The following is a 25311-nucleotide window of genomic DNA, read 5'->3' as shown; positions in this document are numbered from 1 at the left end:
GCATATATTATGCAGCACAAAATAGATCCATGTTACTCTAGGATCTGTTACGCCATGATAGAACTTTGATGTGCAAAAATCTCAGCATTTAGTAGAATTGGGGTTAACGTGGATATATATATATATATAATCGATTTTCTTGTCTCTGTAGGAGAGTTACAGAACAAAATCATCCTCCCTCCAGGACTGTAGAACACCTTGATTGTCTCAGCACCACCATGAGATAGCATAGGCTCCAAGATAAGGAAAAAAAGGATAGTCATATCTGTATTAAAAATTAAAAATTAATAGAACGGAGACCATATGGATGATAAAAAACATGCAATGCATCTGCATAGCCAAGATAACAAATAATCAAAACCTAATGCCAATTTATTTATTTTCAACATTTGCATCCCCTCTACTTTGTAAATTGATCCCTATGTCCAAGGGTTTCTGTTTCTGTCTGTTATAAAATGAACGTCCTTTATAGGCATGACGAAGACATGGCTAATATAATGATATGCATAAAACTGACATGTTATTCTTTTGACTTTTGAATTGTCTAATATTTAAGAAAATGACGTCAATCTTACAATGTGTGCAGATATTAACCAACTAGGTTACATTTGAAAAGCACATTAAGCAGTAAGCAATAACATAACTAAATCTCAACTTCTTTTACAGAAAGCTGTAGTGTACTGAAACTATTCACTTTGTAAATTGTCTGAGCTGATGTTTTTCATGTCATTAAACTTATTGGTGTCTCTCATTCTCTCTTAAACAAAGCATGAAATGAAATTAGAACAAACATATGCATGCTTTAATCCACATGACACTTATAAACTCTGTAAGTGCATCAAAAAAGTAATAGCTTGAGCAGTCAAATTCGATGTAGCATTCATTTGATTCTTTCGAAGATGTATGCAAGAATCAGATTTATTTAATTTACTTAACTGCTGCACTTCTGTTTAACTTCTTGAAGCTTACTTCTGTTAAACTTCTTGAAACTCCATATTCTATCAGACGATATGTGATGGCTTATAATCAATAACAAGGATTTTTTCACAGGCTGGCAGTATCTCATTTGCATATGCTACATGAGCAGGGTGGGAAAGATAGGCGTCCCGCCCTTCTGGACTGTCAAAGGTAGATTCAAAAACATGGGTGAAACCTCCTTGTAAATTTTCCACGCTGACATCCTCTCCCCTGCAGAAAAGAACTAAATGTAAATGCCATTGGTATCTACTAAAATGAAGCACTAAACTTCCATGCGTAGAATTGTTTAATTCACTTCCAGGAGAACTATAAACAGAAGCAAAGTGGATCCTATTTTGACAAAGTAAAAGAAAATCAACCAAGCCCCAAAGGTTTATTGCCAAGAGGAACTCTTTATCACCCTAAGATTAACGGCCAGCCAGAGAGAGCCAGTTTATAGTTCAAAAGCATCAATAGTATTATTCAATTCATATAAGTTCATATATATAGAGAGAGAGAGAACAGTTTCTGCCAACATTGTTGGGTATTTGGCTAGTTCTACCCCGGCAGGTGCCCAATTTGAATCCCCAGGGTGAGGTGCACTAATGCAAGCCAATGGGCAATGTGCCAAACGTGAAAAAATGATGCCTGTGATTGAGCATAACCTAATAGAAATAAGAACAAAAACAATTTCTATTATCGTATTCCAGTACTAAATATTGCATAAAAACAATGGAAGTCCACAATGAGTAGCTATCCACTACCAGTCTATATTACACCAAATTTCAGAGAGGGGAACAGGGAAGGAGTTTCTTGGGCATACAAATTTATAATGTGCCAACGGAAAAAAAAAAAAAAAAAACATGACCATGATTGAACATACTCTACTAGAAATAAGAACAAAACAATTTCTATTATTATATAAAAAGTTAAAACAATGAAAATCCGCCGAGTAGCTATCCACTTTCAATCTATATTCACACCAAGTTCCAGACAAGTATGACAGGTAATGAACGTCTGGTACAGCTGGAGAAACCCCCTATATTTCAGGGATCAGCACCCCATAACATACTAAAAGAAAATGCAGAACACGTTCATAAAAGTTGAAAGATAGATTAATATAGAACAAAGATACACATTCAGCATCTAATTATATAATTGTCAAACCCTGAAATTTATTTTTTCATTTGTAAGCATAGTGAAAATAATATGATACATACCAGAATATTATCACAATCCTGGGCATTGAAGCTCAATGGAGGAAGCTTGTCACACTGGTTATGGGGCAGGAATTTGAGGCCCCAGTACAACCTCACATCAATGAGGACATTTGGAATTTCATACAGTTAATATTAAGGAATCAAGGATTACCAATGATGATGAATCATGCCAGCAAGCAGAAGTTGGAGGCTCAAGTACAAACTCACATCGAGGAGGATATTTGGAACCTCAAACAAACTGACAAGAAGGAATTAAGGACAATCAATGATGGTGAATCATGCCATCAGCCCCCAAATGCCTCAAATTAATAACCATGGTAGATCATAAGACCCCTGAAAATGCATGGTTTTTCACAGTTTCAATGGCATTTTTCTCTCACCAACACAACAGGAACCCATAGGAGCTCAATGATTGAGCTGAGAGGCTCATTCTACAGTACAATATGAGGGAGATGTGTAATTCCGTCCATGCTCAACCTCAAGTTGACACGTGTTTCTTTTTAAAAAGAAATCTTTAAATAAAAAAATCTCGTCTTTAATAAAAAAGCAAAAATTGGATGAGAGTAATTAAAAGTAAAAAAAATTCAACTAGAAAGATATATGTAATCCATTTAATTCTTAGCATCAAATTAATATGTAGTATTTAAAAAATATTATTAATAATAAAAAATTCAATGTGAATCATACATAAAATATGTTAATAGGAGGGTTAATTAATATTGGATTATATTTAACAATATATTAATAACAGAAAATTCATTTTAAAGTGGATGACATAGTCCATAAATAAAATATTTTAAGTAAAATATTTAAATGTGTATGTATTATGTATTATGTATGATTAAAGAAAACTATATATACATTATATAGAGTAATTGCAAAAAATATTCTTTTATGTTTAAAACATGTTAAGTAATCTCACAATTTTACATTGTGGCTCTTTTATATATATATATATATATATATTTGGTCAATTTAGTTTCAAATCGAGAAAAAATGTGTTCGAATTGCAAGTTTAAGTTGTGTAGTGTACACAATCCAAGTTTCCAAGTAAATTTTGAAGGCATTGAATCCATTTTATAAATTCAAAAATATAATTTAAACCAGTGATGACAATATCGGTGAATATCGGAAATATCGCTCGCAATATTTCCAGCTGGGCCACAGCTAGAAAGGGAAATTTGCCTTTTTTTTCCTCATTTCAGTTTCTGAGTGTTGGAGAAGGAAGGGGAAGAGCTTTGTGGTGGTTGTCAAGGAGGGATTGAGGATCAAACAGCGATTGTCACCACCAACTAAGAATTTTTTGTGGATCAAAGATTGAAGAACAGTGAGACAAACGTCATTTCTTCCATTAACAGGTATGTTCTTAAAAACCCCTATGTTAATTATTTCTTTTCATAGATTTAGGGTTATGCTTGCTTGCCTCTTTGCCTACCAACATTTTTCTTCTCTGTTTTTTTCCATTTGTTATGATTTTCATGCCCATGAGCCAATGCAAGGGTTTTCTCCATATTTGGACAGCAAGCTACATTTTTTTTCAACTTTCTTATGCACCCTCTTATTGCCATCTTTCATTCACATTGCAAATAATGTAGTACTTTTATTTTTTTTTAAATGATGTGGTTATTACTTATTATTTTTTGTGTTGGGGGGTTTAATGCCAATTTTTTGTTTTTTTAGTGCCCTAGGTTTGACTACAAATATGCCAAAAGCCTTGGACCCATTTTGGGAGTATGGGGAGCCTAATGGTGGGACAAATCGGGCATATCTATCATGCAAATTGTGTGGGACCAAGATGTCAGGAGGGGTTACGCGATTGAAATACCATCTGGCTAGACACGCTTGAACATGATGTAATGCCTTGTACAGTTTCTAGTGCAGAGGTTATACAAAAAGCTCTTGAAGCAATTGATGAAAAAGACAAAAATATAGATGCTAGGGAAAGGGCATTGGTCTCAGATTGTTAATTTTAGGTATGTTCTATGCTTAGAGCATTTTATTTCAATATTCACAGCTAGCTCAATATCTTTTCCAGATTAGCAATCACATCAGCATTAAAGTAAACTGCAGATAGAACATAAACATAAATAGCAGAAGACAAGCCAAGACAAGAGGGCACAAGATGTGGCGCTAGCCAGGGACAAACCCCAATGTGGGGAAACCCTTGATCAATTCTTCTTATATGTTCATTTTTCTTCAATAGTTCAACAGAGAGAGAGAGATAATACGTTTACAACAGAAGTCAACACTTTGACTTATCTAGATAAGAGCATAGATCATCTTTAAGAAGATGATACATGAAATCAGTTGAAGACATGCTGCTTCAACTAATTCTCCAAGGTGACTCCTTCACCTATCGTTGTGCTACATTTCGTCATCATGTTGCACCTCATCGCGCTGCACCATGCTGCACCCATCATCACTATGATGCATCTCATCACGCTTCATTAATCATGGCTGTACCCATCACTATATGGAACAATTGTTGCACCATGTTGCCATACTAACCTATGTGCTGGCTACATCTTGCTTGCTTGTTGTCCCTAGCTTGCTTGTTGTCCCTAGCATGCTTGTTTTCATGCTCGCTGTAACATTGCATACTAGCTGTAACATTGCATGCTTGGTGTATTTGCTGCTAAGTACCATACAATTGTCCCAATGTTAGTTAGCTGTCCCTTGCATGCTGCTCTCCTTCGGAGACAGATGCTCCGACTATTTCGATAGTTCCCGGCAGTTCTAGTAGTTTCGGTTGTTCCCTGCAGTTCCGGCAGTCCCGGCAGTTCCGGCAATTCCAGCTTTTCCGGCAGTTCCAACAGTTCCGGCAATTCCAGCTTTTCCGGCAATTCCAACAGTTCCGGTTGTTCCCAGTAGTTCCGACAGTCCCGGCTTTTCTGGCAGTTCCGGCAATTCCGGCTTTTCCGACAGTTTCGGCTTTCTACCCTCTGGATCAAGGCAACGTTATTCCTTAGTATTTCTCCTCCTACTAAAACCGAAAGACAAGTAGAGAGAGCAAGAGATACCAAGTGTGTTGAAATGACTTGAAGGGCACCTCTATTTATACTAAAACGTTGAGCACATGTGGGGTTTATTTGGTTGCTGGCCGACCTTGACGAATTGTCTTATAACGCAAATAAATTCATAACTCCATGAATACTTATTGGAATCGGATGATCTTTAGATCAATCCTACACCTCTCGATGAGAGGGATCCAAGAAAAATATCAGCTACCATAAATAAGATGACCCACATGGAGTTTGGCCCTAGTTGCCAATTTTAACACTCCCTCTCAACTAGGGAGAACTCCATCTGTTGATCCATATGTCCAACTGTACTGTCTCTGCCATCAATGCCCTGCACTGCTCTGCTCTGATCTGTTGAGCTCTGCTCTGCTCTGCTCTGCTTTGATCTGCTGAGCTCTGCTCTGCTGAACCATGAAGAAGAAGAATTGATCGAGAATGTCTCATACCATTCTCTACTGATCCGAAGTCAGTTTCATCTAAAGAGAGTGTGTCACATCACTCTCACTGACTGGAAGTCAGTTTTATTGATCCCAGATCAATATCACAAGAGAGTGTCTCAAACCACTCATACTAATCCCAGATCAGTTTCATTGATCCCAGGTCAATGTCACAAGAGAGTGTCTCAAACCACTCATACTGATCCCAGATCAGTTTCATTGATCCCAGGTCAATGTCACAAGAGAGTGTCTCAAACCACTCATACTGATCCCAGATCAATGTCACAAGAGAGTGTCTCAAACCACTCATACTGATCCTAGATCAATGGAGGTCATCCTAGCATAGGGAGTACGGTAGATACCACGATGCGTCCATCGATAGTACTACTATGGTCCCTATCCTCATTTCCCTACTCATTGATCAGATGAGAGGTACTTCCCATGAGTCCCAGACTGCATGGATAGGATGCCTCGACAGGAGAACTAATCATCATGTCCACAGAAGAACGAATCATCCTGTCAGTGGATGCCACGGAGAACTAATCATCCTGACCCATAGGAGAACTAATCATCCTGTTCCACAGTCGCCACGGAGAACAAATCATCCTAGCCCACAAGAGAACTAACCATCCTGTTCCATAGTTGCCACGGAGAACAAATCATCCTGGCCCACAGGAGAACTAATCATCCTGTTCCACAGTTGCCACGGGAGAACTAATCATCCCGGCCCACAGGAGAACTAATCATCTTGTTCCACAGTTGCCACAGGAGAACTAATCATCCCGGCCCACAGAAGAACTAATCATCCTGTTCATAGCACACCACCAGGGGAGGGTGAGTCGCCCTATGGTCGTATGTTTCTCCAGTAAGTACCCCAAGCCCCCCAGAGCTCCCAGAGCTCAATGCATGCAACATGCAGGACCCTTATAAGAAGGTCCCTCAACGACTCCAAGTCATTTGGGAAAGTCATAGATTTGACCTTTCCCCAGGGCTTTGACAAAATGTCTACGACCTGTACATCAGTCTCAATGCGATGGAGCCTCCTCGCTCATCGACTTACCATATCGCAGATAAGGCAGTCTCTGATGTCTATCTGCTGGAGCAATCATCGAATACGAGATTCCTCAATAATCGAGTCCCCCCTCTAGTTGTCACAGAGAACCACAGTGGTATTCATCATTTGCACAAACAACTCACTTAAGAGCTTCTGCAACCATGCAGCTTCACACGAGATCATACTCGTAGCTATGTATTCGGTCTCAGCGGTGCTTATAGCAACCGACTTTTGCGTCCTGCTCATCCATGATATCGAAGCAGAATCCAAAGAGAACCCACACTGAGAAGTGATCTAGTGATCCTCCACACTGCCTACCCAGTCAGCATTCGAATAATCATGTAGTTTCATATTTTTGGCAGTGTATCTCAATCCATGAGAGATTATGCCCCGAAGATATCTTAGAAGATTCTTGGCACCAATCCAGTGAGGCTCCACAAAATATGAGCTTACCATGCTAACTACAAAACATATGTCCAGACGGAAGTTCACCAAGAACATCAACGCGAATGAGTTTATGAAACTTAGAGGCATTTCCCAAATCTGGTCTGACATCACTACCATATAACTTCTGAAAGTTAAGATCCTCGAGGTAGTCACAGGCTTGCAGTTTATCATTCCACATCCAGAATCCAGCTCCCTCTTACTTCCACAAATGAAAGGGTCTACACTTGTCAAAAATAGGTCGTCCTCATAAGGTGTTGGTATGAGAGGTCTATCATCCACAACCTTAGGGTAATGGTTTGGATCGGTTTCACTCCTAGTGAATCTCAGCTTCATCAGACAGCGATCAATCCAATCATACTACGCCCAGGGTGTTTTGCTTCAAGCCATAGAGGGCTTTCTTCCACTTGTATACATGAGATTCCCGATCATGAATCTCAAACTCCTCGAGTTGTTCCAAACCTATGGACCTGTTGCATGAGGGGAATGGTCCCATTATAAGATTTTCCTTCGGTACATCTCAGACATGTACCTTCATGCTCTACTTGAATTCAGACATCCCTATCACCATTTGACTCACATCAGGTAGGGCCCCATAGGTAGACCTCCGGTGTTATAGATGCGATATGTCAATTGACATGATCCCCAATGGACCATCCTGCAACTTGATACAAATTGCCAACCCTGAACCCATGAGAAAACGCATCTTTGAAAATTATATTTTTTAACACGTACCTTTCCATCCATGAATGCCACCCTGAAACCTTTGACTTCAATTTCCGAGATGGACACCAGGTTCTTCTTGCGATCACGTACATAAAAGAGATTCTGTAAATGAATCGAGTTACCCTTATTCAATTGAGAGTTAACATTCCCTACACCTTTTCCGGGATAGGTGGCATCGACTCCAAGTATAATCCCACGATTGTTTCCATCTCTACCAAATTAGAGAGTGCACCCATCTATCCGATGAAGTGCCTTGAAGCACTACAATCTATAAGCCAAATTCCCAAATAATCTGAAGGAGAGGGCCAATACAAGATAACGCTTCTTTATCTTATCATAAACAACATTTGATTCTTCATACCTGGGGTTCCTTGCTTTCTATGAAGAGTCGGCCATTTCCTTGATGACCTGCATTACCTGTCATTCCTTTGATCATTGAAGATGTCCCTGGAATGATTGTTATCATCATCAAGTGATGTGTCCCTGCCATTCAGACACTCCTTCGCATAATGGCCGAACTAGTTATCTGCCTTTCCTTTCACCTTGAGATCCGGTCTTCCAATGAAGTGATCTTTAGGTAGGCCATATTCTGTTGCACCATTCTGATAATATTCTCTGCTTCGACTTCACCCTTGGTGAATTTGAAGAGGGATGAGAAATCCACTGATCCTTTACTATCTTCGGTGATTGCTCTTTCACTCTTGCTTGGGCATTGTCTTCACCTCAGCTCTGATACCATGTTAATTTTAGGTATGTTCTATGCTTAGAGCAATTTATTTCAATATTCATAGTTAGCTCAATATCTTTTCCAGATTAGCAATCACATCAGCATTAAAGTAAACTGCAGATAGAACATAAACATAAATAGCAGAAGACAAGCCAAGACAAGAGGACACAAGATGTGGCGCTAGCCAAGGACAAACCCCAATGTGGGGAAACCCTTGATCAATTCTTCTTATATGTTCTTCAATAGTTCAACAGAGAGAGAGAGAGAGTACGTTTACAACAGAAGTCAACACTTTGACTTATCTAGATAAGAGCATAGATCATCTCTAAGAAGATGATACATGAGATCAGTTGAAGACATGTTGCTTCAACTAATTCTCCAAGGTGACTCCTTCACCTATCGTTGTGTTGCATTTCGTCATCATGCTGCACCTCACTGCGCTGCACATGTTGCACCCATCATCACTATGATGCATCTCATCACGGTTCATTAATCATGACTGTACCCATCACTGTACTGCATTATGTGCCATTGCTGCACCATGTTGCCACACTGACCTATGTGTTGGCTGCATCTTGCTTGCTTGTTGTCCCTAGCATGCTTGTTTTCATGCTAGCTGTAACATTGCATGCTTGGTGTATTTGCTGCTAAGTACCATACAACTGTCCCAGTGTTTGTTAGTTGTCCCTTGCACGCTGCTCTCCTTCGAAGACAGATGCTCCAGTTGTTTCGGCAGTTCCCGAAAGTTTTGGCAGTTCCGACTGTTCTCGGCAGTTCCGACAGTTCCGGTTGTTCCCAGCAGTCCCGGCAGTCCCGATAGTTCTGGCAGTTCCAATAGTTCCGGCTTTTCCGGCTTTTCTAGCAGTTCCAACTTTTCCGGCAGTTCCGACTTTTCTGGCAGTTCCGACAGTTCCGATTGTTCCGGCAGTTCCGGCAGTGCCAGCTTTCTACCCTCTGGATCAGGGCAACGTTATTCCTTAGGATCTCTCCTCCTACTAAAACCCAAAGACAAGTAGAGAGAGGAAGAGATCCCAAGTGTGTTGAAATGACTTGAAGGCCACCTCTATTTATACTAAAACGTTGAGCACATGTGGGGTTTATTTGGTTGTTGGCCGACCTTGACGAATTGTCTTATAACGCAAATAAATTCATAACTCCATGAATACTTATCGGAATCGGATGATCTTTAGATCAATCCTACACCTCTCGATGAGAGGGATCCAAGAAAAATATCAGCTGCCATAAATAAGATGACCCACATGGAGTTTGGCCCTAGTTGCCAATTTTAACATAGATAGATAGCTGCTAGTTTTATTTGTTTTGCTACATATAAGTTTATAACTCATGATGATGAGATACTTTTATATATGTTATGTTATTTTGTATTGGTTCTCCACATTTGAGTCCTTGATTGGACATTTATTAGGGATTTGCAGGATTTGGTATCGCCTTCGATGTATCATTTTTATTTTACATCCACTACATCATATATATCAGTGTTTTCTTCATATTTATGTGCCAATGTGTTTATTTCATGTTGTTATTGCTTTATATGTTTAAAAATCTGAAAATATGAATATCTTGTACATTTTTTATGATTGCCAATATTTGTCGATATTTTCGCCGACATTGCCGATAAGACATTTTCTGGACCCTCGCCAATATTTTGCCGATACAGATATTATCCACACTGATTTAAACAATGAAAAATTACACATGGTGTGTGTGTGTGTGTGTGTGTGTGTTTATATATATATATATGGATCAATCTTAATTACAGATCTAGTCAACTTCCAAGTCTCCAAGTAAATTTCGAAGACATTGAATCCATTTTATATATTCAAAAATAGAATTTAAACAATGAAAAATTATGCATGGTGTGTGTGTGTGTGTGTGTGAATCAATCTTAATTACAGATCTAGTCAACTTCCAAAGGATTTTGTAGTGTGCAAATTTTTTATTCAAATTTTCCACACTAAAAGAGGTTTGCACCTCAAGGGATTTGATCCCTCTCAACTCTTACTAGATCTACGATTAAGATGGATATATACAGGTAATCACAAGTTGCAAGGAGAGACTTAAAGACCATGCATCTTTGTCCTATATCATAATGGTGTTGCCTCATTGATGGAGTGCCCTATTCCTAGATTGAACCCAAGGCTCTTGGACAAGATGGATGCACCGAGTAAGAAGGGAGACTTAGAAGATGAATGTCCTTGCTTGGGAAATGCCTTGGACATACTTTATTGCAAGAAAAGGTCAAAAAGCACTGAAAAAGAAAAATATCTACCTTATTGAAGGCTTAAAGCACGACAAGTGTCAAGGAAAGAGGTTGAAGGAGAAATGCCCTACTTGGAAGGATGCCATGTAGTACTAAAATTGCACATGGCATGATCAAAGTCCCACTTAATATTGAACACCTTCTTCAAGGAGGTGGCTACAGCACGCTGAAGGCAATAAGTGGTGAGAAATAACCTAAATGGAGGAATTTCCATGTATTTGACCATTCAAGAGGTCTTTTGGAGTATCGGCATTTTTCACACTGTGTTTCACATACTTCACATTTTAGGTCCCTTTGGGTTAAGGATGTGTTATTTTATGCATCTCTACATATTTGGAGGCATGTTTTAACCTTTGAGGACTTTGGGATAAGGACACATTGTTTGAGGCTTTCTCTACACATTTGGAGAAGAGCTTTTTGAATGGCATGCCAAGTGGCATTGTTGATATCAAACCCTCAAATGAAGAGTAAATGCATGCTTTAAGAACGGTGATTTGCTTGGAGAAATGACAAGTGGCCATATGGACCTATTCAAAGTTTTATATCCAATTAAAAGAGGACACTCCACCTTAAGAGGGTTCTAGGGTCTTCTAAAAAGAAAAAAGATGTTATTGAAGAAGTTTTAATGAACACAGTAGTGTACACTATTGACATTTTTTTCATTACATTACAAGCTATCTTATTTTCATATATACAGACCATTCTACAATTCGACATTTAATGAATAAACCAATCACTAATGGTAGGGTGACTAGGTGGTTAGTACTATTGCACGAGTTTGACATCACTATCCTTGATAAGCTCGGAAGGAAGAATGTTAATGCCAACTTCCTTTCTAGACTTACCAATGATGGGGATCCTACTCGTGTTGAAGATGTCTTCTCTAATGAACATTTGTTGCATTGTCTACTCACACACCGTGGCTTGCAAATATTGTTGAATGTGTTGTTACTTTTTCTAGCACCTGTAGCACAAGTGCTTCAGGAGATATAGAAAGCTTCCTAGAGACAGCCTTTGAGTTGATTGTAGACCAGTGCCTAAGACATCTTAAAGAGAGGAGTGCTTTGGAAGATTATCAATGGGGCTTTCTGCTGCACTCCAATTGTCATGTAGTTTGAAAAGATAATAAAGGGGGGCTTGGCTCAATAGGCCTTCCTAAGGTAAACTCAAGCCAATACATGGATCCAAATGCTCAGGGGGTGAATCGGGCCAACCTCAAAGAGAAATGTCTAGTTCTAGTGGCCGATACACAACAACAGGCAGTTTTAATATTGGCGTTGTAGTAATATGAAGAGGAAGAAAGAAAGGAGGGAATTCGGTGGATAGAGTTGGTTACAAATTACAATACAAAATCCTAAGCAACGATGTTCCAACAGAAATATGGAAGAGGGAGGAGATGAAAGAACAGAAAGAGTGGAGTGCAAATTAAGGTTTCATGCTCTATCCTCATGAATATGTTTATCAACAAACAACATAAGTAAATCTGTGCTCATACTGGTATTGCAGGTTATAAACTAACACAAGTAAATCCGTCTTATACACAAGCAATGCTCACTGTTTAGCAGCCTAGATACATCTATGAATCAAAGAGAAACTGGAAACTTCATTACACTATTTCGGAGAAAGAAAAACATACATGAAGTGAGATATACAGAGAAGGAAACATACTGCGCATTGCCATGATTGGAATCACCAAAGAGTTTCATTAATCGTCAAAATGAGTCCCATTCACCAGTCCATTACATTTAGCGATATACAACTCAAGTCTCTCATGAACAGGCAAATAGAACCAAAAAGTGGAATCACAAAATTTGGACCCCTCGGGTGTAGAATTCTGGAACCTCTATTAAGTGTTTCTTCCCTCTATTTATAAGGAGAGGGGGAGCTTTGAATTAACAGTTACAAAATATCTCAGCTAAGGTCCAGCTGTCCGATTGACTAGTCGTCTCTGTAGGTTTTAACCCCGTACAGAAATTACCTGCATACGAATTCTAAGAACAGAGAATAAACAATGCGAGAGCATAACACATAAAACACATATACATAGAGATTTTCCCCTGGATCCCAAAACCGGGACTACCAACTTGAATTTTCATTATATTCCTTTCAATGTTACAATACATATTTATACATGCCGAAGCATCCAATACCATGGACCGAAAAACCATCGCATCCAAAACCATGGACCGAAAACCATCGTGTCCAAACCCATGCACAAAACCATAGGTAGGTCCGCCCAACCTAATATAGGGTCCAAAAAAAAAAAATCCCGGGGCGTTGCCTCGGACCCCATAGAGGGGGGCTACCCACCCCCCTCAAACCCCCCGGACAAGAGGGGCTGTCGCCCCCCCTCTAACCCCCCAGTTCACTACGTAGGTTAGTCATGGAAAGAATATAACACAACCCAACAATCTCGCCGTGCGATATCCTGCTACCCATAATGATTACAAAGGATTTGATTCCTTTCTTGAAAATACACAGAAATTACAAAATAATAGGAAAAGGAAAACTGAATGATGACCGAGGAAAATATCTCCCTGTTGTTCTTGTGATCGCCCATGATCAGGCCACATATTTTCCATGATGTGCCTCCCCTGCTACTCGACCGGTTCACTTGTCGATTTCGCCTTAACTACTTGACTTCACCACTCCCTTGAGTTGGTAGCGATCAACTGCGGTGGCTTGTCATAGAGCAAAAGCAGAGACTGTCCTGACAGTCCTTCATTGTATGACTGAGTGGAGCTCCATGCTGAGCCATTAAGTCTTCCTGAGTCCCCATACCTCCATTTACTCCATGAAGACGTGCACGCAAAGCAGTCTAATTCATTTCTGCTACCCATGTAATCCTTGGTTTCTTGTCCCAGGGGCTTCCACAAGATTAGCCCATATCGATTTCCAACTGCTCCATGCCTTCATTCAATACCACAGCTGCCAACCCATATGCCTTTAAAGCTTTGTACTTCCTTATCTGAGCAATTCTATATCATAGACTTCACAATTGTGCAATATTCAAATTTGCCAATTGCCGACCTCTAATATGACAAGCCCCTTCTGTTTAGTCCTTCCCACATTTCTAACCATAGGACTGAGGGCTGTGACCTGGTGCTTAGCCTTAAGGCGCTAAGGCCTTTTGTTCCTGTCGAGGGCTATCATTCCTTTGTAAACTGCTTTCTGCCCCTAGTTCTTTAAGTTCCTCTTGACCATGGGCCAGCCCTTATATTGGAGCCCCCTTATCGACGGTTTCCAATCGGGGTTTTCACATAGGGGTTGCGACATTCAGGTTTTGCAAATTGTCTATCGTCGATAGCCCTCTATGTTCAACCCCAGCACCTGGTTCTTTAACTCTTTGTGACGTGTGCCAACCCCCATATCAGAGCCCCTTAATCAGAGGTTTGCAATCAGCGATTTCATTTTGATGCACACACGCTACAACCTTTGATCGCTGATATGTCGGGATTGTCGATATGCCGAGACCCGGGATTTTAGCCTTAGGCATTTTCTCCTTGTTTTTTGGTTTTCAACAGAGAATCTTCAATCTGCTCTAACTTTTGATTATGGAGTCCATTTGAGGAGTTCCATATACCGTTGGAAAGATAATTCAGAGCACTATCTAATGGAGGGGTCTAATTTAGCTTTGAGGGCTTATGTGGCTTGGAAGATGGCTGCAAACCTCTCTTCTCTTTTTCCCTCTTTTAACAGTTGAAAACACATTTTGCAGAGGGTGACAACATTGGCTCCACCTGGGGATAGTGCCTTGCTAGCAAGGTGCTGAGAACCTGCAGACCAGTAGCCTTCACCATTGGGCATGGAGTCAAAATTTATAATGCACTTATACAACCAAAAAATCTCCATGAAACTTTATTTGCAGGGAGTCCTTTCCTCATCGAACTAAAATGCAGAAAAGTAAATTCTAACAACTGGAAAATAAATGCTCAGCTAATGAGCTTATTTATATACAACTCCTACTTATGTATTGGACATCAATTCACCTAAGTGAGTTCATCCCTCCAATGGTACCAGGTCAGCATTTGGGTGTTGGACCTAATGCCTTCATGCTACTAAAATTTAAAAATCAAAACAAGCATGCACCACGAAAAGTCTTCAAACAAAAAACCTGATACATGCTCCAGAAACAACCTCTGTTGTTGACCTAAGAATGTGGTCATGTAATCAATTACAGGGTCATAGAACTGACAAGAAAATTTTACAGCTGCCTTATTTTCATGAAAAGTATGTTGACCAATATCTTCTTGGTCAGGGAAACCACAAATATTGTTCAGCTCCTCAGCCTTAGATTTTTCAAGAAAATCTTGTTACTGATCATTTGCTACCCATTTGTCAACAGGCCAACCTTCTTGGAAATCTGCAATAGAATCTTCATTTTCTAAACTGTAAGAATCATAGATTGGAGAGTCTACTGAGAATTCATGGTAGGAACCTTTCTACATCAGGCGGTCACAGACACTACTTGGTCCTTCAACTTTGGGATCTTCTTGAAAAATTTGTTGTTGGGAGCTTTCTCCCCACTTGCTAGTAAACAACTCCTTTTGAACCTCTGCGACCATCTCATCCTCCTCTGAATAATATGAATCATAAATCAGAGGAGGTTCTTGAACTTGTTCTCCAGGTGAAGGATGTGCATTGTAAATTGGAGCCTCTTTATTAACCTCCTGGTGGGCCTCTTCTCCTTGTGCAGCTTCCCATGACTAGGATTTTGTGGCTGTGCATCACTTAACTCTCCATCAAAGTCATATATGTTGATTTGGGGTAGCATCGAATGTGCTCTAGCCACGAAATTCAGTGGAGAGGCTAAGGCACATGAGATCTCCAATACCCAGAAAGGGTTTGGGCATATTCTAAACAATTTGGGAGATATTAAAATAATTAATATATTTAATGGAGTCCCTAAGTCTAAACTTGGGGAAATTAAAATATTAATGTGAATTAATATAAAATTGTGTTAGAATGGTCCAAAGTTCATGGATCAAGCCAAATCTAATTTTAGTCATTGATTAGGGACTTAATCTCGGTCATTGATCTGTCAACGAGAAAAGTATAAGAGGAGGCTTGAGGGTCACTTGAAGAACACACCAAGAGATCAAGATTTCGACTTTCTAGGGCTGGGTTTGCTGAGAAAGTTGAGAGACTGATCTGGAGTTGCAGCTGAGAGGCAGTGAATACAGAAGCAGAGAGGCAGAGATAGTGTTGGGAGGATCAGCGCAGCAGCCGGGAAAGCTGATGCAGAGGGTAAAAGTCGGCACTGTCGGGAACAACCGGAACTGTCGGGAATTGCCGGAACTGTCGAGAAAGCTGACGCGAAGGGCAGAAGCCGGAACTACAGGGAAAGCTGACGCAGAGGGCAGAAGCCGAAACTGCCGAGAATAGCTGGAACTGTCGGGAACTGCCGGGAAAGCTGACGCAGAGGGCAGAAGTCGGAACTGCCGAGAACAGCTGGAACTATCGAAAACTGCCAGAACTGCCGGGAAAGCTGACGCAAAGGGCAGAAGATGCTGACACAGTCCCTAGAGGCTGACGCTGGGGTTTTTCGTGGGGCAGATTGGAGCTGAGGAGTTGTCGGAGTGTTTATCTAGGGTTTCAGCCGGAGCATCTGTCTCCAAAGGAGAGGTACTACTGCTGAGATTTTTCTCTGTTGGGTGAGCCGGATTTGGCACCCAAATTGTATTCTGAAACTGCTTAATAAATCAAACCCTCAAATAGTTGCACCGGTTTTCCCACATTGGGTTTTTCCGGGGACATTAGTCCAAAAATAACGGTGTCATTTATGTGCTTGTTTCTGTTTCCTTCAGTTGATGATCTGTAATGTGTTGAGCATGTACTTGTGTTTATTTTCAGTGTTTACATGGTAAATAACTTGTTAATTAATCAGAACAAGTAGGAAGGAATAAATCATGAAGTACATGGAAGGTTTATAACTGTTAGACTTAGAAACTTCAACATGGTATCAGAGCATGGTTGCAAATCACAGGAGAACTGAGGACATTAGCCAAGCAGAGCAGCAGCAACAGAAAACAGCTGTCCCGAGTGACAGAAGTTGTTCCTAGCAGCAAAACAGCAAGGAAGGGGTGACACAGTGCCTGCATCATCAAGTTCGGGCCAAGAAGAGGCTGCGCAGAGGCTGAGGGAGGCAAAGACAGGCTCACGCAGAGGCCAGGAGGGCTGACGTAGTTGGCTTAGGGAGCTAGTTTGTCGGTGTTGGGACTACGCAGAGCCTAGGAGCTCTCACCTTCAGGTTGTTGGGGTTTAGGAGGCTGTGGATAAGTTGCAGAGTGGAGCTGGTGGGGTATTGTTGTCAGAACAGTACCTAACAGGGCAAGGCCAAGGAGGAGGGAGTTGCTACTGAGGGTTTCTAGCCAAGAAATCCGGATCAGTGGTGCGGTTGCACAGACGATCAGAGTAGGGGGCATCTCGACATCGGCAGAAGGATTTCCAGGAGGGAAATCGAGGCTCAGAGGGAGTCACATCGAGAACTTCCAAGAGGGAAGTAGAAGAGCAACAGAATGGCACTACACGGAGTAAGAGACCAGGACAGACTAGACAGAGCCTCAAACTTTGTAGTCTGGAAGGCCAGAATCTTATCCGTACTTGACAGAAATCATGTCAAGCACTTCGCCTTGAAGACGATAGCGGTCCCAGTTGACCTAGCTGACAATGGCAGATATGAGGAAGCAATGGCGAGGGCCAAGAGTATCATTCTTGACGGGGTCAAGGATCATATAGTACCACATATGGCCACGAAGAATACAGCACGGGAGATGTGGGAGGCCCTGACCAAGTTGTATCAACATACTTCCATGCAGAGGAAGATGCTCCTAGAAAATCAACTGCGATCATACCAGATGCAGAAGGGAGAACAGATCGACACCTTCGTCGATCGATTAAAAGAGATCTGAGATTAGCTGACTTCCATAGGGGCCACACCAGATCCAGAGTTGATGGTGAGAACAGCCCTGAATGCAGTCTCAAAAGACTGGGAGGTGTTTATCCAGAGCATACTGGGCAAGGCGACCCTTCCAGATTAGGAGGAAATGTGGGCGGCTCTTCGCCAAGAGGAGATCAGGAGGGTGACCAAGATGGGAAGCAGCAGCAAGGGGATCAGAATCAAGAAGGAGGAGGAGGTGGATGCTGCCCTAGCATCTGAGGGTAAGCAAGAAAAGCGGAAGAAGAAGGACCTCTCCAAGGTCAAATGCTTCCACTGTGGGGACCTGGGTCATTATGCGACCCAATGTCTGAGGAAGAAGAGCAAGGGACAGGCTTCCGAGACCAAGGCAGCGCCAGCAAGGGCAGAGAAGGAAGTGGAGAGAGACGATGCATGTGCCATGAGTGCACACACACCACTTGAGCGAAAGTGGGGAGACATCTAGTTGTAGTCAGGAGAACTACAGAAGATGAGGGGCAGGATCCTCGAGGTACCCAACCTCTTGGATTATACCTGACTACAGGGGCCCCAAAGAGGGACTGGCGGATGTCAGTAGAGACGAATGAGGATGGAGCGGCAGAGAGAGCTACAGTGCAGGATTCCCAGGACAGCGCGAGGCTAGCAGGCTACAACAGTGCGAGAGGCACGGGAGTGTTGCACCAGTGCAAGATGGCACAAAGAGGGGTGCAACGGTGCGAGATGCAGGGAGTTGTTGCAACAGTGCAGACGTCAAAGAGGGAGCACTTGTCAGCCACAAAGGGAGCTTCAACATCGGGAGTGTCTCTAGCCTGACAGAGATGTCAGAGTTGGGAGATCAGTTACTTCTCAGTAACTGAGTTGCAGTGCAGCAGTTAGCAGTGGCGATGCTATGGGCAACACGATGCAGCATGATGAGAGGGGATGCAGCAGTGGCAGTGGCAGGGCCACAAGCAGCAGCACGGATGCAGAGGGAGCTGTCGTACAGATACAGCAGTGGCAGTGGCAGAGCCATGGGTGGCAGTACGGGATGCAGCAGTACAAATGATGGGCAGCAGGCCTAGCATCAGGGACCGATGCTAGATGATCAGAGTAATACTCAATGAAGAGTATTGCTAGAGCACAGTCCTCGCTAAGAGGGAGTGTTGATTTGGGGTAACATCGGATGTGCTCTAGCCACGAAATTTGGTGGAGAGGCTAAGGCACATGAGATCTCCAATACCCATAAAGGGTTTGGGCAGATTCTAAACAGTTTGGGAGATATTAAAATAATTAATATTTTTAATGGAGTCCCTAAGTCTAAACTTAGGGAAATTAAAATATTAATGTGGATTAATATAAAACTATGTTAGAATGGTCCAAAAGTCATGGATCAAGCTAGATCTAATCTTAGCCATTGATTAGGGACTTAATCTCGGTCGTTGATTTGTCAACGAGAAAAGTATAAGAGGAAGCTTGAGGGTCACTTAGAGAACACACCAAGAGATCAAGATTTCGACTTTCTGGGGTTGGGTTTGCTGAGAAAGTTGAGAGAGTGATTTGGAGTTGCAGCTAAGGGGCAGTGAATACAGAAGCAGAGAGGCAAAGATAGTGCCGGGAGGATCAGCGCAGCAGCTGGGAAAATTGACGCAGAGGGCAGAAGCCGGAACTATCGGGAACTGTCGGAACTGCCAGGAAAGTTGATGTAGAGGGCAGAAGCTGGAACTGCTGGGAACAGTCGGAACTGCCGGGAAAGCCGACGTAGAGGGCAGAGGCCGGAACTGCCAGGAACTACCGGAACTGCCGGGAAAGCTGACGCAAAGGGCAGAAGCCGGAACTGCCGAGAAAGCTGAAGCAGAGGGCAGAAGAGGCTAACACAGTCCCTAGAGGCTGCCGCTGGGGTTTTTCGTGGGGCAGATTGGAGCTGAGGAGTTGTCGGAGTGTTTAACAGGGGTTTCTGCCGGAGCATCTGTCTCCAAAGGAGAGGTACCACTGCCGAGATTTTTCTCTGTCGAGTGCGCCGGATTTGGCACCCAGATTGTATTCTGAAACTGCTTAATAAATCAAACCCTCAAATAGCTGCATCGATTTTCTCGCATTGGGTTTTTCTAGGGACATTAGTCCAAAAATAACGGTGTCATTTGTGTGCTTGTTTCTGTTTCCTTCAGTTGATGATCTGCAATGTGTTGAGCATGTACTTGTGTTTATTTTTAGTATTTACATGGTAAATAACTTGTTAATTAATTAGAACAAGTAGGAAGGAATATATCAGAAAATACATGGAGGGTTTCTAACTGTTAGACTTAGAAACTTCAACAATATACATCATAAGAAGGAGAAGCATCAACTTCGACTGAATGAGATCTTTGAGGGTTTATTTGTAGCTCTATGATGTCTCCTTCTTCTGTTTCCTAACCATTGGGTGATGCTTCTTGATGCGAGTATATGTTTTCTTGGAGCGGAGCCCCACAAACATCTTCAGCAAGGTCATTAACCTCAGGAATATCTTCATCATTGAAATATGCACAACAATTTTCAAATAGAGCATCCGATGGATATAATCTTTTGCAATAATGATTGAATGCCATATGAAAACTCTTTAAGGAAGATATGCTGCCACGAGGTATTGTTTTGTACCAAATTCTAAAATCGTCTTCTAAAGAGTACATGAACAATTTCATTTGTGCATCTTCAAAAATAATACCCTATTGTTCCATGCATTCATGAAAATCCTTAAGGTGTTGGTCCAGCCTTCTATCTGTGTTTCCACTGAATCTAGGAAAATAGTATTCCATTGATGAAACGAAGCAACATGATTGGGATAACTAGCAATAGAAGAAAAATCCAGTGGGGCAAATTTCTTGGCCAAGAATGTAGGAAGGGCCATTTTGAAAGCCTCCCTAGGTGAGTGATGTCGAGTTCAAAGGTAGAGAAATTTTCACCTACTTTAGCATCAAAGCGAGTATGAGGCTGCTTGAAATCCATGATGATCAAATAGAGATATAGACAGTGGAGTCGCCAAGACGTTTAACATAAAATTGAAACAGTGGAGTCGCCAAGACGTTTAACATAAAATTGAAACAGTGGAGTCGCCAAGGTGAGAGGTCTTCAACCCATACTTCACTTGCTCACCTAATAGAGGGAATGTAAGAATTTGTCGTACCCAGGGAAAAATATTCTGATTCGTTCCCCGACAACGGCGCCAGAAAGATGTTGTCGCTTTTTCTAGCACCTGTAGCACAAGTGCTTCAGGAGATATAGAAATCTTCCTAGAGACAGCCTCTGGGTTGATTGTAGACCAGTGCCTAGGACATCTTAAAGAGAGGAGTGCTTTGGAAGATTATCAATGGGGCTTTCTGCTGCACTCCAATTGTCACGTAGTTTGAAAAGATAATAAAGGGGGGCTTGGTTCAATAGGCCTTCATTAAGGTAAACTCAAGCCAATACATGGATCCAAATGCTCAGGGGGTAAATCGGGCCAACCTCAAAGAGAAATGTCTGGTTCTGGTGGCCGACACACAACAACAGGCAATTTTAATATTGGCATTGTAGTAATATGAAGAGGAAGAAAGAAAGGAGGGAATTCGGTGCATAGGGTTGGTTACAATACAGAATCCTAAGCAATGATGTTCCGACAGAAATATGGAAGAGGGAGGAGATGAAAGAGCAGAAAGAGTGGAGCGCAAATTAAGGTTTCATGCTCTATGCCTCATGGATACATTTATCAACAAACAACATAAGTAAATCTATGCTCATACAAGTACTGCAGGTTATAAACTAACACAAGTAAATTCGTCTTATACACAGGTATTGCTCAATGTTTAGCAGCCTAGATACATCTATGAATCAGAGAGAAACCGACAGCTTCATTACACTATTTCGGAGAAAGAAAAACATACATGAAGTGAGATATATAGAGAAGGAAACATATTGCACATTGCCATGATTGGAATCACCAAAGAGTTTCATTAATCCTCAAAATGAATCCCATTCACCAGTCCATTACATTTAGCGATATACAACTCAAGTCCTTCATGAACAGGGAAATACAACCAAAAAGTGGAATCATAGAATTGGGACCCCTCGAGTGCAGAATTCTGGAACCTCTATTAAGTGTTTCTTCCCTCTATTTATAAGGAGAGAGGGGAATTTGAATTAACAATTACAAAATATCTCAGCTAAGGGCCAGTTGTCTAATTGACTAGCTGTCTCGGCATGTGATATCATGTTGCCCACAATGATTACAAAGGATTTGATTCCTTTCTTGAAAATGTGAAAAATCTAATTCACTGCAATAACTGATTTATTTTTCCTACTTATTTTCCAATAAGTTATTTACAAAAACCCTTCAGTAAACATTAAAATAAATTATGTTGCAGATATCACACCATAATACAGAAACAAATACATGCACAAGAATCAAACACATCAACACAAATATTTTGGACAATTGCCCCCAGAAAAACCCAATGCGGGAAAACCGGTGCAGCAGAGGAGGATTTTATTAATCAGCTATTCTTGAGTAAAACTGGGTGCCAAACTGGCTTACCCAACAGAGATAAATTCTCCAGCACCTCTTCTAGACTTAGCGTCAAACTTGCTGGCCTCTACGCAGCTCCCAGACCCTCTGCATCAGCTCCTGCCTCTCTGTGTCAGCACTGGGCCTCTCTACGTCACCCACGCAGGCCCTCCAGTGACTGCACAATCCTACTGCCTCTGCGTTTGCCTGAGAGGTTTTGTGTCTGGCTCTCTAATCTTTGTGTTGATCTTCTAGTACTGTTCCTGACTCTTTGTTTCGCACTCGCTACCTCTTGCTGCAATCCAGACCTCTAGTTCGAATTTCTCAGCAAACCCTGCTCCAGAAATCGAACTGACTGATCTCCCTCAGTATATCTCCAACTAACCCTCAAGTCCCATTTTATACTTTTCCTGTTGATGAATCAACGGCCGAGATTAAGTCCCTAATCAACGGCTAAGATTAAAATAGACTTGACCCTTATCTTTTGGAAGCTTCTCATCCTTATCTTTATTAATACCCATTAATATTTTTATTTCCCTAGTTTAGACTTAGGAACTCATTAAAAATATTAATTATTTTAATAACTCTTCATCTGGATGGATTTTTCCAAAACGATTTATGGGTTTTGGAAATCTCATGTGCTTTAGCCTCTCCACCAACTTTCATGAATAGAGCACATCCGATGCTACCCCAAATCAACACTCCCTCTTAGTGAGAACTGTGCTCTAGTAATACTCCACACTGAGCATCACTCCGATTATACGGCACCAATACCTGCGTTAATGTTAGGCCTCCCCACCCAACATCCTCTGCACTGCTGCATCCTGTACTGCAGCCCATGGATCTATCACTACCACTACTACATCTGTACTATAGCTCCCTCTACATCCGTGTTGTTGTTGGTCCTTCTTCTCAACACTGCATCTGCACTGCAACTCCCTCTACATCCGTGCCATTATTGGTCCTTCTTCCCAACACTGCATCTGCACTACAACCCCTTCTCATCATGCTGCATTGTGCTACTGCACTGCAACATCATACCCATTTCTGCTACTGAAATGGATTCTTTATCATCCCCATCTTCTCCCTGAAATAATCAAACTTGGTTCTTCCAAGGGCCTTGGTAAGGATGTCTGCCACCTGTTCTCCTGTAGGAGTGTAGCTCAACTGTACAGCTCCTCATTGGACACAGTCTCTGACAAAGTGACACTGAATATCAATATGCTTTGACCGATCATGAAATATTGGATTCTCAGAGAGCTTGATGCAACTCTGATTATCACACATGATCCTGGTCGCCTCCATCTTTCTTCTAAATAGGTTCCCAAGCAGTTTTCTAAGCCATATGTATTCGCACGACGCTGTGCTTGTGGCCATATATTCTACTTCAGCTGAGCTCAGAGCTACAGATTTGTGTTTCCTACTGCACCAGGAGGTCATTCCCTATCCAATGTTGAACCAGTACCCAGAGGTACTTTTCCGATCCACTGAACTTCCAACCCAATCTTCATCTGTAAATCCACTCAATCTGATATCCTTACTCCTGGTGTACAAGAGTAGATACTCGATTGTTCCTGTATATATCTAAGAACATGTTTGGTTGTTGCCCAGTGCGCCCTCTTCGGTTCCACCATGAACTGACTGAGGGTGTTGACAGCGTAACAAATGTCTGGTTTGGTATTGACCAGATACATCAGGGACCCTATGAGTTCCCTGTATAAGGTGGGATGATTCAACATCCTTGTCTTCTGACGCATCAATTTTCTTCCAGTTGGTGATCATTGGAGTAGCCATGGGTCTACAATCTTGCATCCTGAATCTCTTCAGAATTTCTATAGCATATCTCCCTTGCCCAAGGAAGATATCCCCCTTTTGCTGCCAAACTTCTAACCCCAGGAAATAATGCATTTGTCCCAAATCCTTCATGTCAAATTCTGTGGCTAGATTTTTCTTGCAGTCCCCGATGAGCCTGGATGATCCTGTCAGGAAGAGATCATCCACATATAATACTAGGATTAGAGGCTCATTCTCTACAACCAGATAGTAGAGATTTGGATCTGCATCACTCTTGACAAATCCCATCTTCTACAAGTAGCCATCAATTCGACCATACCATGCTCTAGGTGCTTGTTTCAACCCATACAAGGCTTTCTTCAATCTGCATACATAAGATTTCTTCTCATGTGTCTCAAAGCCTTCTGGTTGTTCAATGTATACCTCCTCTTCTATCACCTCGTTCAGGAATGTCATTTTGACATCCATCTAATGAATCTCCCATCCCATCTATGATGCAAGAGATATCACAGTTCTAATAGATGTATACCTGGCTACTAGGGCGAAGGTCTCTTCATAGTCAATTCCTTCCTTCTGAACATACCCCTTAGCCACAAACCTGGCTTTGTATTTTTCCACACTTTCGTCTGCAGTGTATTTAATCTTGTAGATCCATCTTGAACCTACCACCGATCTGTCTTGAGGCCTCGGCACTACCTCCCAGACATCCTTCACCATTATGGAGTTGTATTCCTCTACCATTGCATCCAACCAAACCTAATGTTAAGCAGCCTCCTGAAAACTGGCTGGCTCCCCATCCTGAGCTACTAATGCTTGATATCTATCTGGTTGTTTTCCCTCCCTTTTATTGTTTCTTGGTGCACCGATGAAATCCTCTACATCTCGCAAAATATGACGAAGTTCCCTGCTCGTTCTTCCTCTGGTAGTAGGTGCTTCTGTTAGCTCCTCCTCCTCCTGTGATTCTTCCTGATCCAAGAAAAATTCTTTACTTCCGTTGGTTGAAGTGGTTTGACCAACAACTCATCTTTTGACTGCTCCTCGAACGGCATTTCTCGAGATTTTCTGAAGGCCCTATCCTCCATGAACTTCACATCTCGTCAAACTACTACCTTCCTACTCCCTGGAAGATAGATTCTGTGTGCCTTAGCGTTCTTGCTATATCCCACTAGATATCATGTCTCTGCAGTTTGATCCAGCTTCTTCCTCTTTTCCTCGGATATGCAGCAATATGCTAAGCTCC

The 25311-nt window shown here is 41.6% G+C and overlaps 1 protein-coding gene across 1 annotated transcript in view; it reads right to left on the bottom strand.

Annotated features, from left to right (window-relative positions):
* Positions 1 to 620: 620 nt before the first annotated feature.
* Positions 621 to 25311, bottom strand: part of HS1 (heat stable protein 1) — an 89340-nt gene continuing 64649 nt past the window's right edge. Inside the window, exon 2 of the mRNA XM_089392954.1 lies at positions 621 to 1188. Coding sequence (XP_089249080.1) covers positions 1002 to 1188 — 187 coding nt within the window. The 3' untranslated portion in view covers positions 621 to 1001. The remainder of the gene's footprint in view (positions 1189 to 25311) is intronic.

The sequence above is a fragment of the Pinus tabuliformis genome, chromosome 1_1 (assembly GCF_031772625.1).
Source record: "Pinus tabuliformis cultivar Carrire ecotype Pingquan chromosome 1_1, CPIR1, whole genome shotgun sequence".
NCBI classification, from domain to species: Eukaryota; Viridiplantae; Streptophyta; class Pinopsida; order Pinales; family Pinaceae; genus Pinus; species Pinus tabuliformis.
This window is presented reverse-complemented; position numbering and strand designations above follow the sequence as displayed.